This window comes from Populus trichocarpa, chromosome 14, assembly GCF_000002775.5.
Source record: "Populus trichocarpa isolate Nisqually-1 chromosome 14, P.trichocarpa_v4.1, whole genome shotgun sequence".
Taxonomy (NCBI): domain Eukaryota; kingdom Viridiplantae; phylum Streptophyta; class Magnoliopsida; order Malpighiales; family Salicaceae; genus Populus; species Populus trichocarpa.
Window position 1 is genome coordinate 2951668 of NC_037298.2, and position 13882 is coordinate 2965549.

At 36.2% G+C, this 13882-nt stretch overlaps 2 protein-coding genes across 2 annotated transcripts; both read right to left on the minus strand.

The window, feature by feature from the left end:
• Window positions 1–2813: 2813 nt before the first annotated feature.
• LOC18105051 (pentatricopeptide repeat-containing protein At2g44880) lies at window positions 2814–5204 on the minus strand. Its single transcript, XM_024584303.2, has one exon. It carries the CDS (start codon window positions 5027–5029, stop codon window positions 3242–3244), a length of 1788 nt encoding a protein of 595 aa, XP_024440071.1. The 5' UTR covers window positions 5030–5204; the 3' UTR covers window positions 2814–3241.
• Window positions 5205–5941: 737 nt separating this feature from the next.
• LOC18105052 (plasma membrane ATPase 1) lies at window positions 5942–13688 on the minus strand. The gene is made up of 22 exons (XM_006375062.3): window positions 12982–13688; window positions 12481–12591; window positions 12205–12324; window positions 12020–12118; window positions 11747–11884; window positions 11530–11664; window positions 11182–11361; window positions 10768–10974; window positions 10520–10639; window positions 9940–10059; window positions 9524–9646; window positions 9333–9437; window positions 9096–9240; window positions 8703–8867; window positions 8379–8617; window positions 8243–8275; window positions 8064–8145; window positions 7790–7950; window positions 7367–7579; window positions 6751–6933; window positions 6391–6569; window positions 5942–6208 (listed from the first exon to the last, which is right to left on the minus strand). Exons 2-22 carry the CDS (start codon window positions 12532–12534, stop codon window positions 6112–6114), a joined length of 2898 nt encoding a protein of 965 aa, XP_006375124.3. The 5' UTR covers window positions 12535–12591; window positions 12982–13688; the 3' UTR covers window positions 5942–6111.
• Window positions 13689–13882: the final 194 nt, after the last annotated feature.

Here is a 13882-nt window from a genome sequence, read left to right on the forward strand (position 1 = left end):
TGGACACGTTGATGAGTTTAACTTTTCCAGCTTCATCCAATGTTTTCAATCCGATCCAGTCTTCAATGTATGCCCGAGTCTATAAGGCGTAGAGCGAGTTAGAGAATTAAAAGCTAACAATGATTAGAATTAAAAGAAAATAAAAATTAACTTAAGACATGCAACAAAGTTCAGACAGTCGAAGATGTGTAACTTAAATTAGAGTAAGATTGTAAATATTACCTCTTGTGCTAGAAATACATTATCGAAGGATTCATCAGGATTGCATCCAAACCTGGAGATTTTCTTCGGTGCTGAAACTGTCTTTGCTCAAACTGATAGGGATCAGTAAGTTAAGATGATTACCGAAATCGAAAGATGTAAAGGAAACCCAATAAGGTAGCATTTGGTTAGTGTCTTTGGATAGAAAAGACGAAGACAGTTAGCATAAAAGATTCGAGATAAAATAAGATCGACTCAGATAGAAATGTGTTTGACAGAAGTAACTCACCACGATTAAAACTAAGTTCTCTAAACTAGCGAACCATTCCTTGTATGCTGAATTTCTTGTATTATTGATCTCGTTGTTAAGCTTGGGGAGGAATCTACATCCTGTGAAAATGCAAGAAACTCCTGTAAGAAACAAATTTATGTTGCTAGGACGATTCATTTAAGGCAAATAAGAGGAATGGATGACTTGCATGGAAAATTGAGTCTCGACCAAGGAAAAACTTGATCATGTGACAATAGCACAAAACAAATTGTTAAATTAGCTACTTCTTAATCCAATATAACTATGCTTTTCTTTTCATAATGTTTCAAATTTCTTATTGGTGATTTCTTTCATGTTTTGGGGGAAAGTACAGTGCACTGTTGGGGGATGCATGGAAGCTGTACAGAGCTTGGAATTAGAAGATCAAGAGGATGTATCTTGATATGGCATGACTGTTCAGAATGACCGGTTATGACTGATTATGAAGACCAAGGATATGGTTTGTGTCAAACTGGGAATTCCTTCCTACTTTATATATGTCATCTGTTTACAATGATATTACTTGTCATTTGTGTAATCATTTTGATTATAAAAGGAAATCCTAGTCTTATTGTAAAGATGTTCTAGCATTTCAGGAAAGGCAGAGCAAATTGTTCGATCGTCGAACCTTCAACATATAATTTCAACTTTATTATAATAGATAAACTAAATTTATAGTATGATCGTGAAACCAGATTGAATCCAAGAAAATTTTTGCTTAATCTTCCTATAAGAAACTAAAATAAATAAAACATGAGGATTTGAATAATTAAAAAAATAAAATTCTAAACATAAAATTAATAAATTGATATGTTGTTAACTCAGTTTAAATGGTTCACACATCCATTCCTATAAATCTGTTAATCATCAAAGTAAAAATAAATGTTCTTTCAAGTCAAGTAAGTAAATTTATATCTCCTAAAATTAAGGGGAATCGAGGAGACTATTAGCAAATTAATTAGACACACATTTCTAATCAATTTTTTACCATCAAACGAATTTAATATTAAAAAGAATTTAATATTAAAAAGAAATTCCCATTCATTTGGCAGTAGCTTTAAGAGCAAAGTGTCAAATTTATATTAAACAGTTGTTCAAAAGCTTGACAATTTAACTTAACTTATTCTTTCTTAATAAATTAAGATTAGAGTTGCAACAATTAAAATAATTCTTTTGCTTCCAACTCTAGTCCTTAATAACAATTACAGATTGAAAGAAACTAGAAAGCATACATGTCATCTCAAAACAATTCAGTTCAAATAGAAATCAATGTCATAATTTTGAAATAAAAAAAAATAAGTATTTGAATATTAAAGAATTATAATGATAACATTACTTCTCACAACATGATAATAGAGATGATATATATTCTCCTTTAACCAAAATTAAGAATTCATTACTCATGATTTTTGAAAATTATAACAGCAAAGATGAACTCTCTAAAAATTTCAGTGGCAAAGATTTTTTTTCCCTCTTTTTGGCACGTTGATCTCCTCTTTTTTTTAATTTTAAGAGGCAACTTTCATGATAAGATATCAAGGCTAAAGACTAGGAGGTTATAAGTTGTAGAGAGTATCTATTTGATCTCATCAGATTTGCTTTAAACGGTAGGACTCTCATCTTGTTAGTTTTTTATAAGATCAGGAGACAAAACCTATCATCCAGCTTGCATCAGGATTTTCATCTTGAAAACGATTTTATTTGACCTGGAGCCCTTCATAAAAGTTGTATCTCTTGACATGTAGATGAATTTGAGATTTTAAATCGTCTAATTTTGATATTTGAAACTCAAGACATGCCCGTTTGAATATCTAATGTGAAAGCAGAAAATTCTGCTGCAAATAGAATTCTGACCTGATTTTGCAAGTCTAATTAGAGATATAAATGAGATCGGATTTCTTCCCATAATACCTTCCTAGAAAGCTGGATATGTGTAGTTCAACTTTGATTAATCCACGTTCCCATTCTGTAACTCCACTTGGTGAAAACCCTATCAGAAAATCAAGGTCCGAAACATAAAATGCAAAATTTCTTATCTTTTAGCAATTAATACACCAAGTCTTTTAGACATGCCAAACTCATAAAATTACTTTCAATGAGCTCAAATAAACTTAAAATACATTCAAAGCATAATGTAAAAAGAATAAAAACATATGTATATTTTGCACATTACGAGTAAAAAATAACCAGCAAGTGTTTCCGATTTGATATAACTTGGTTGTACTAGTTTTTCTCTTTTTGGCAATTCAGTAGTAGGAAGTCTGGTTTCCTTTTTTTTTTTTTGAATGAAATGGATGTAGAGTTGTTATGATGACTTCTTGTATTTATTTTCTGTTAGGTGTTAGTGACAAAAGCAGAAACAAGGGAGTAAAACAGTTCACTGAGCTTTTAAGCTAGCGGTCCTGCGTTCAGTAATAAAATACTTTAGAGTCTTGTCCATTGGCAAAATCACTTCCCTAGGTGCGATTCGTCGCCTGATAGTTCTTGTGAAGGATAAATCATTTCATTTTCCCCCATCCAGAAATTCTCTGTTTAAGCATTCAATACACTTGGACTTCTTATCTCTGATGAAATTGCATTAACACTTGGCTCCCAATGATTTTTCAAAATCCCAACAGTGAGTCTAGTTCTTCAGCTATGGTTGATATATGCAGGTTATCAGCCCCTCCTCGTGGGAGTACACAAGTAAAATTCGTGAGTGAATATAAGGAAACACTCCTGGCACTTCAGTTATGGAGTTTGAGCAACCACACTATCCCTCATGTGTATCCACAATTGACCTATGACAGACTCTATAACATCCAATTGTGGGTGAGCTATCCCCCCAGATATGAACTCTGAAACCCTACTATCAACTTCTATAGCACTACTACCAACCTCCTTCTTTGCCCCCCTTCTCCTCATCAATCCATTAATTTCTTTCACATCTTTCCACCGCTCCTCCATGGCATATAAGTTCCTCATCATGACATAGATTCCATTGTTACCTGGCTCCATATTGACAGCCTGATTTAGTACTCTCTGCGCTCTAGTAACATCGTTGGAGAATCCACAGGCAAATGAAAAGGAGCTCAGAATTATTCCATTAGCCTCAAAAGGCATGCTTTTAATCAAATTCTCAGCTTCGTCTAAGCACCCTGCCCTCCCTAATAAATCAACTAAGCATCCATAATGCTCAATTTTTGGGCTAAGCCCAGATTCGATCATGGCTTTAAACTGTCCTTTCCCTTCCTCTACCAAACCACCATGGCTGCAAGCAGATAAAACACCAGTCATGGTAATGTCATTTGGCTTAATTCCTTCCTGTTGCATCTCCGAAAATGCCTCCAGTGCTTCACTAGCAAGCCCATTCATTGCAAATCCATTTATCAAAGCATTCCAGGTAGCCGTTTCCTTTTTAGGGATCTCGCTAAAAACTTTTCTTGCTTTTGATATTTCTCCACATTTTAAATACATATCGACAAGTGAAGTACAGACATTGACTGCAGCATCAAGTTTCTTCCTCTGAACAAATCGATGTACCCATTCACCCAATTCCAGAGCACCCAAAGTAGCGATAGCTGGAAGAATGCTTACAACTGTTACTTCATTTGGTTCAAACACCGTGCTTGACTGCAACTCGCGAAACAATTTTAAGGCTTCATGGGGTTGCTTATTCTGACAGTATCCACCAATCATCGCATTCCAAGAGACAAGGTTCTTCTCCGGCATAGCATCAAACAAAAACCTAGCAGATAAAACATCACCATTATTACAGTACCCATAAATCATACTGGTCCAAGAAATCACATTCCTTTCCGGCATCTCATCAAACAAACTCCTCGCAGATTCCATATCTCCCACTTTAACATATCCATCAATCAGAAGATTAAATGCCGCAGAATCTCTCCCAGGCATCAGCTTAAATAGAAACCACGCATTGCCCATATCCCCGCGCCTCACATACCCACCAATAAGCGCAGTCCACGACACTAAACTTCTATCAGGCATATCATTAAACACCTTCCTTGCCAAACCCAAATTCCCAAACTTTGCGTACATATCCACCAATGCCGTTGACACATACATATCAAAGCAAAACCCAATTTTCACAACATGACCATGCGTCTCTAAACCTTCCCAAACAGCCATCCTCAAAGCACAACACTTCGCCAATACAGTAAAAGTGAAATTATCAGGCACAAAACATGTTTCTCGCCTAAGATCTTTATAAAGAGTGAAAGCATCAGCTAATTGGCGCATAACCACATGAGATTTTATCATAGAATTGCAAAGGAAGGTGTCACCTCTGTGAGACCTATTATCGAACAAGTGGCGAGCATGACGGGTACTAGAGAGCTGCCCACATGTGGTTATGAATTTAGTAAGAATGTTAACATTAGCATCAATGGCGTTCCGAAGAATGAGAGCGTGGATTTGCAAGAGGGTTTTTCTTGTCCTGCATCGTTGAAGAAGAAACAGGCACTCTCTTTCCATTGGACTCCAAAGAATACCTTGTTGCTGCTTCTGGTCTAGCATTGCATAATTTGAATCAATAAATATCACCAATTTAGCTTTAGCACCAAAAGAAAATATGTCTTTAGCTTTTCTCTTCTCTCCACCTTATCATCCAAATTCTTGTTTCTTCTTCTTTGCTTTTGAATCGAGAGGTTCTGCAAATATATGGTAGCCGTCTGCATTTTGATTTTGAAGTCACGATTTAAGACAAACTGGACCTGTTGTCCATTTATAGACTCCCAGGCTCAGTCCATAGTATATTTTTCTTTTTCAAGGAAGCCCGTAGTCTATTGAGGCCTACTTTGCTTCGGCCAGGTAATTAAGGTGGACTAAGAACTTGTTTATTTTTTATTTTTAATGTTTTTGGAAACAAAATTCAATTTTATTTTTATTTTTAAAAAAATTAATTTTTTCAAATATTTTTTTATTTGATATACTAATATAAAAATTAAAAATTAAAAAATATTATTTTAATATATTTTAAAATAAAAAACACTTAAAAAAATCACAATCGAAAACGTTTTCAAAATTATAGTTAAAGTGAACATCTGTAAATTTAAATAACTCAAATATCATATATAAGTTGAAAGTTGATCTTATTATAAAAATATATCTCATTTGAGTCGTATTATAGCTGTTAAATTAATTTAAAAAGTGGTTTAGAAAAATAATTGGACTTGTAAATTACTGAATTAATTATTTTTATTAAAATACCAATATTTAATTTTTTCTTGATGTTGAATAATCTAAATTTAATCGAGTTAATTAATATCATACGGATTTAACTGAAAACTCACTCTTTCAAGGCTATTATATATCAGTTTAAAAATTAGGAGTCTTTATAAGACCTACTATTTGTATTACGGAAGGGATTGATGAGTATATATATATATATATAAAGGCGAATAAGAGAAACCAGGAAATGCCATGGCATGGTAAAATAAACGCATAATTTAATCAAATTATTTTCATAAAGTAACAAATCATGTTAAGCATACAAGACCATATTGTATAAGTCGCCATATCCATAACAAAAGAAGAGTGGATAAAGGAAAAGGGGAGAAGATCTACTGAAGAGCGATATGATCTCCATCAACATATTTTTACACTGTGTAATGCTGATTCATGGAATCAATATCCAAGCCCCTTAGCTTGGCAAATGACTCAACCTTGCCTTTCAGTGTATGAAGCTCTCTCACCCTGCACAATCAAAACACGGAATCAAGACCAAGATTATCCAGCCGTGATGAAACTCTTGTCATCTTAAGGACTTGTGGTGGCCATCAAAATTAAGTTCTCTATCCTTTAAGCAAGTCACAGACATGGATATTCTTTTGACACAGATGTGCATGGTGGTGTGTTCCAGTAGAAGACGAACTAACCTTGCAATTTCTGCTCGCCTTTTCGCTTCTTCTGCCATGAGATTGATGTCTCTGAAGGTATTTCTCTCGGAAAACATTTTTGTCTCAGCGGACTGAAGGCCATGTAGTGTTCGCTGCTCAGCTGCCCATGCTGCCGAACGAGCTTCCTTCCCAAAGTCCTTTTTGTTGGTAAAAGCAGTCTACAAAAATTGAAAAGAAAAACGAATCATGAAATGCATTTTGAAGTTTGCAAGGACCTGTAGAAGTAACCACTCACAAGTTGTTCACAACAGTGAACAAATTCGGAAGTGACTGGCTAATATTATACAATATTGTTGATATAATTAAGGATATTTAGCATTAGTGTCAGAATTTACTCACCCTTTGGTCTATAATATTATTCCAGGCTCTTCCACTTAGAGCGTATCGGACAGCGAATTTGATAGGATCCAGCAGAAAGTAAGTCAATATATTGTACACCCAAATGACGGCTGTCCAGCCCCAACCAATACTTCTGATTCCAGCAAATTTCCAGGTTGCAGTAGCAGAGATGACGGTTGCAATCTGCAAAGATTAAAGCAGTCATAACTACCACTGACGAGACTAAAGGCTCCTTTGAGGAAAACAGTAGGTGTAGAGTAAATGCTAGTGGACATGCTATGAGGCATATATATATAGCAGCAGAGGCTACCCATTTTTCTAACAAAAACAAGGAAGTTAAAGAAGTTTAGACGGATGCTTATCGTTTTTCAGTGCCCCCTTCCCCATCCTTGGATTCTTACTCGTAAAAAATGAAATGTTTTGTTAAATACTCTGATGGCTATAACCTAATGCAAGAAATGTTTTTGTGGGCATTGGTAAGAGAGATGGTTTCTTTCCCCCGAGAAAAGTTGGTGGGGAATCCAGCAAGTTCTAATCATTGTTCCTTGTGACACTTTACAAGTTCACTTCATAACATATATCAGATTATAAAACTATGAAATGACATATCCCATACCAGTTGGGCAATAATGAAGGCAGAAACAAGCAGAAGGCCTGGACGTTCCCGGAATGACCAGCTCCGGGAGCGAGTCACGAATATCAAGGCCTGACTAATGGTGCTGACTTGAAGATACACAGCAGATGCCAATTGTTCTTTAAGTTGATTGGCAATTTTTTCATCCGTCATGTTAAAATGGTGCTGGTTGAAGTCCCTCACATTAAAATGTTCCTGCCAAGAGAAAAAAAAAATCAGGAACTAAAAGAGATCAAGAGGTTGAACTGGTAAAATAATTCGTAGCTTTCTCACGAAGTAATTATAGTCATTTCTCAATCTCAATATGGCATGTATGTGCTCTTTATACTGAGAGGAAAACTTCAGAGACCAGCAGAATTCTACAGTAAATGAGATGAATGCTAGCTAACGAAAGAGGGGAATTACCGGGAAGAAGTTAGTTTCATAAGCTAACCAGAAGAAGACGACAGACATTAGAGCCAGGTAACTACCAAGAACAACACCAGTAGCAAAAATTTCACTGAGCTTCCAACTGTCAGGGAGGGGAGAAGGCTTGACTCTGTCCTTGGATATGGTCATGATGGTACCTGGAAGCAAAAACTTAAATCAAACAACAAGCAAGAGAGATAATAATGACAAAAAAAAAGGAATTTATAACACTTGATAAATAACTAGAGGCAGAGAAGCTAATAATGCTAACCATCATTGAGAATGGCAATGACAAGAACCATGAAAGGAGGGAAGTCAAATTTCCAGAAGACAGTCAGCAACATAAACCCTAGCTGTTGCGCAAAAGCCATTCCAAATGAGACAAGCCAGAGGTAGGATACATTTTACACATTTTCATTTGTAACATTGTAGTTTTCAAGGGAAGCTTACCACTATACGAATAGTGATAGACACAGCATATATCTGTCAAATAAAAAAATATGGATTCATAATCAGAACATCAAGTTTTCACTCCTAGTTTGATCAAACCGTGAATATATTTGGTGTTGAAAGAGTGTAAGCTTACTGTATAATTTTTCATTCTCTGGAAGATTGCACGGCTTGTTAAGACAGCACTAATGATTACACTCAGCCCAGGTTCAGTCAGAACTATATCAGAAGCACTACGGGCAGCGTCTGTTGAATCTGCTACAGCAATTCCAATGTCAGCTTTCTTTAAGGCAGGGGCATCGTTCACTCCATCACCAGTCATTCCACATATATGCTTTCTAGCTTGTAGTCTCCTCACAATCTCATATTTATGTTCTGCAAAAGAGAAAAATGGAATAGGAATCATAAAAACAAGCACTGTTATACAGTTATTGTCTTTAAAATATGACTGATGACATACCGGGGAAGACACCAGCAAAACCATCAGCTTTCTCAATGAGCTCATCAATTGGAAGTCCTCCAACTGCATCATCTTTGCCTTCACCGAGCAGGGATGAAGATGGGTACATATTTGTGCCCATCCCAAGCCTCCTTCCTGTTTCCTTGGCAATTGCGAGTTGGTCACCTAAAGAGAGATTTTCATTAGATGAAATCACAGTTTAAGTGTATACTGTAAATTTAATAACAAAGTTTAACTGAGATACATCTAAAGCCTGACATGCAATTTTCTTATTTTGTTTCCTCAAACTTTGATAATCAAAAGATAAAAGAAAACAAAATCATTAAACAGGAATTATAGGTGAAATAAAGGACAAGAATCACACTTAAATGTTGGTAATATTAGAGCCTCTACCTGTAATCATTTTAACACTGACACCAAGATCCAGTGCTCGTCTAATTGTTTCAGCACTGTCGTGGCGTGGAGGGTCAAAGAGTGGGAGAAGCCCAACAAATTCCCAGGGTCCACCTGGACTGTCCTTTGTACCAGCAGGCACTCCCTAGAGAAGAAAGGTACTTCATTGTTTCAAAAGGTGCACAGAGAAGAACATATAACATGCATGTATTAGAGCATCAAGATTTCAGCAGTCACCTGGCGAGCAACTGCAAGGGATCTTAGCCCGCGTTCTGCAAATTTGTCAATTATTGAATGTACCCTTCGCTCGATTTCTGTTTTGTTGTGTGCCAGATGAAGAATCTACGCAGCATAAATACTAAAGATGTCAGATGTTGCATATTATGGTTAACTGGTTATTCTTGTATTCTTGATATTTTATGTTCTACCTGTTCTGGTGCACCTTTGCTGACTCTGTGCATTTTCCCAGCAGCGTCTATGTATGTAAGAGCAGTCCTTTTGTCAGTTGGATTAAATGGAAGAAAGTGAACTTCTTGAATGCCAGCTCGTGCCTTACAAACAATTACAGAATACATAACAAGGGTTTGTCAAAATTCATAGGGAAAGCCGGGATCAGTTACACAAACTGTAAATGTAAGCCCTGCAGAAAATGCCCATATGGGGTTTTCATGTGCAAGTCAAAAACTATCTTCAGACACTAAACCCCAAGAAATTGTTAGTAGATAGCTCATCAAAGTATTGAAATCCACAAACTAACTTCGTAACATTAACATTTTGACTCTTGAAGAAATTCTAGAATCAATGAAATGAGAAGCCCAACATTAAAAAAAATATAATGAAATACCTCCTTAGGGTCTGCCAACATTGAAACAATTGCACAATCAATAGCATCTTGGTTCTCTAATCTAGACGCTCTTGCAGCCATAAGCACAACCATATCCTTGTCAACACCTTTGGCAAAAACCTGCAAGAGCATGGATAATGCTTTAGATCAAAGTAATTTCTATACCATATATCATTGTTAGAATAGGAAAGATTCTTTGGATGGCCTTTTAAGCAGTTAATTCTCTGCGTTTGTTGAGTGGAAGGAAGTAAAGTAAGAAGGATCATGGTTTCCCTTTTCTTTTACACAACCAACTCTTTCATTCATCTCTGACATGCAAGATCTTATGCAGAAGAAGCCTTTTTAGCACACGTTAATTCTAGGAGCATCATGCATCGTTAGTTTGTCTGCGTGGATTCATCTTCCTCTGATGGAAGCCCGTAGAAGTGAACTAAATGGTCCTTTGGTTTATAGAATTTAGTGACTGTAGTAGAGCCAGTTCCAGTTTCTTTTTTTTTTCTTTTCTTTTTCCTGTGAGTCTGTCTACTATTTTTTAATCCAAGCTATCATAAGTTGAGCATAGAGAAATCAAGAGTACAACCTCAATCATATTTTTGTCCACTGTAAGCTTGTTAAGAGTCAATGTGCCTGTTTTATCACTGCAAAGGACATCCATTCCAGCCATTTCTTCAATGGCAGTCATTCTCTTTGTTATAGCACCCTGTGGAAGACATAGATGGCTGTTATTCGAGTACTCTTTCAACTGTCTCATCATCAATCAGGACTCTTTAAATTAAATGAATGGTTTTGTAGCTAATAAAAAAATTCTTTGGATAAGATTCCACAAACCTGCTGAGACAGGCGATGCGAACCAATAGCCATTGTAACTGACAGAACAGTGGGCATTGCAATTGGGATCCCACCAATTAACAGGACAAGTAGATTATCAATGCCAACTCGGTATCCCCTCTCTTGAATCCCATATATCACGATGATCTCAATAACCATCCCAGCTGCAATTGAGCAAATGCAGAAGTTTCCAATTGCTGTTAAAACCTGGAGCCATCACACAAATTTAACTGGTTACCTACTTGTGTGGAAACAGTACTACCATGGTTTTCACTTTAAAAAAAGGTTAAGATTGATAACGACAATATCTGTTCTTGGAAATGTTTCAGAACTCAGGCATGAGATTAAGAAACTTCTTCTCATATAGCCTCATTTTTTGCTATTATACAGAGAGTCATAAAGCTCTTAACGAACCTTTTGGAAATGTCCAACATGTGTAGTGTTCTCAACAAGATGAGCTGCCTTGCCAAAGAAAGTATGAACTCCAGTTGCAATGACAACTGCTTCAATTTCACCCTGCTTGCATGTTGAACCTGAATAAACTCCGTCACCAGGACTCTTGGTTACTGGAAGTGATTCTCCGGTAAGAGCAGACTGCAATTACAATATTTGAAAACCAAAGGTAAACGTTCGAAGTTTCACTTAAAGCAGTTTACTCTCTCATCACATACTCGAAGAGGCATGAACAGAGATCCTACAACTCAATTTTTACCCACTAAAATTATGTACTTGTATGCTCATACTGTTGTAGTCAATAACTACCTGGTCAATCTTTAAAGGATCTCCTTCCAAAAGACGTGCATCGGCAGGAATAATATCACCAAGTTTTATGCTAACAATATCCCCAGGAACCAACACCGAAGCTTCTTCTTCACTCCATCTTCCATCACGTAGAACCTGGTAAGTGGAGATAGAAGTCAATCCAAGCGGCGATAGGATAATGGAAAATACAAATAAAAGGGAACTAGCGTTTGTAGACCTTAGCTTTCGGGGCCAACCGAGCCATAAGAGCAGCAGCTGCATTGCCAGCATTGTTTTCCTCTATAAAACTGATGGTTGAATTGATTATAAGCAAGGTGATGATGCCAACAAAATCATGATAGTCTGCACTCTTGTTCTGCAAAAGAAGGCTTTATCAAAATCTACGCCACCTCTGATACAAATCAACCATCTCTTGATTCAAGTTCCTATACCGATCGTCAAATTACACTGCAAATGCATGATAAATGGATTAAGATATAGATTTAATTACCCCTCCATGTGCAAGACCAATGGCCATGATTGCTGCAGCTTCCATGACCCATGACAGTGGATTCCACATAAATCCCAAAAACTTCAGTAGCTTACTTTCCTGCAGAATAAGGAACAAATAAATCATCAAAAATCACATAAAACACAGATTAAAAATGATGCAATGATGAACATTTCGCTTCCAACCTTTTTCTCTTCAAGTTTATTGTACCCAAACAAATCCAACCTCTCTCGAACTTCATTAGCGGTCAGACCTTCTCTTGTACACTTGAGATTGTCGAAAACTTCTTCAAGGGGTATATTTTCCTGCATGAAGCCATTTTCATTTTTACCAAACAGTGGCATGGTACAAGACATTCAACGTAAGCATCAAAGAACAACCCTATTCCTATTTTCTCTTCTCCTTTTCCTTCTCTTAAGAAGTATAATTAAACACGTATCATTTTACAATAAAGAACATACCAGATCTACAGCTTCCTTGTTAATGGCATCAAGGGCAATCGAATTCTCAACCATCTTTTATATCCTTCAGCTTTTACTCCCCACCTAAGATGATGGTCCTTGAAAGAGATTCTGCACTGCCAAACACTTCACATCAGATCGCAATGACATTCTCTCCCTACTGAAGCTAAAAATCCCACTTGACTTGCTTAACTTTATGATTTCATAGAGCAAATTCCTTCAGTTTTCTAAATTATGATCCCATAAAAAATCAAAACAAATAGAAAGGAAAAACAAAGAAAACGGCTATAATTTTGGAACAAACACAGCTTAAGCAGAGCCAATATGGGGAAAGAAAGAGAGACATTAAACAAAAATGAAACTGCAACCTCAAGAAAATTAATATGCAATTAAACAAGAAAATTCAAACACATTTATGTGCATTAACTACTAAGTAATTCCTACTAGCATATAATCACACCAAAAAGCCCCATGCCAAAAGGAGAAATAACAGATTCATACCTTTGCAATGCAAACAATCAAATATTCTTTAAGGACCCTTTGAACCTTGACTTAAACCCAAGATTCTTCAGGTCTAAAATGGTGCAAATATGTTGCCTGCATGACCTTAAAGGTATAATTATATATATATATACTATAATCCAACAAGAATATATTGACCCTATCAAAATCAGTTTGAAATGGACAAAATAAGATAGAAGAATAAAGAATTAGTAATATAAAACGTGAACATCCAGATGGCGTAGAAATGGAGGGGGGAGATAAGGGAATGGTTCGAATGATTATGAAAGCTCCATTTGCTATAAGACGATTCCATTTGCCTGTGAAGATCCGCCGGCCACCACCACCAACTTCTGTCCAAAAAATTTCAAGTGACAGTTAGCCTTGCCGCCAAAAGAACAGATGGTGCACAAAATTTCTGCTTTGCATATACAGATGATGCCACCTTCCAAAATAAAGCATATTTCTGGTCAGGGAAATAGTTTTTGTGTATTGTTTCTGATTACAGCTTGGAGTTTCGACTCTTACAGGAACATAAGAAGGCAGCAAAAGGGAATTTCTTTGAATTAAAATATTGTACTTTCCATAAGCACTGTTAGGAAGAAAACGAGATCATTGCTTGGGAATTAATGCATAGTTATTTTCCAAGTTATATTTTTGTTGCATTAACAAAAAGTTATTTTGCCCATTGTGAATCTGAGAAGCTGTTTATTTAATTTCTTCTCCATGCACTCTTTTTAATTGGTCACCCCGATCCTGATAGGGACCATTGCAGCAACAAGTAATAATACGAGGACCAACTGCACCAACCAATCACGGTTTTCGTCTACATTTCTGACTAATGTTTTTTTTTTTTCCAATAATTATTGAAATATTGTATCAAATTAAACTGATGACACGC

What these genes read in the sequence shown, in the direction of transcription:
- LOC18105052 (XM_006375062.3), bottom strand. Translation starts at nt 12,534, where the DNA reads ATGGTTGAGAATTCGATTGCCCTTGATGCCATTAACAAGGAAGCTGTA. An exon ending in GGTTGGCCCCGAAAGCTAAG is followed by an intron (nt 11,665 to 11,746) that starts GTCTACAAACGC and finishes TCCACTTACCAG; the next exon opens with GTTCTACGTGATGGAAGATG. An exon ending in TGTTGGCAGACCCTAAGGAG is followed by an intron (nt 9,647 to 9,939) that starts GTATTTCATTAT and finishes ATTGTTTGTAAG; the next exon opens with GCACGAGCTGGCATTCAAGA.
- LOC18105051 (XM_024584303.2), bottom strand. Translation starts at nt 5,029, where the DNA reads ATGCTAGACCAGAAGCAGCAACAAGGTATTCTTTGGAGTCCAATGGAA.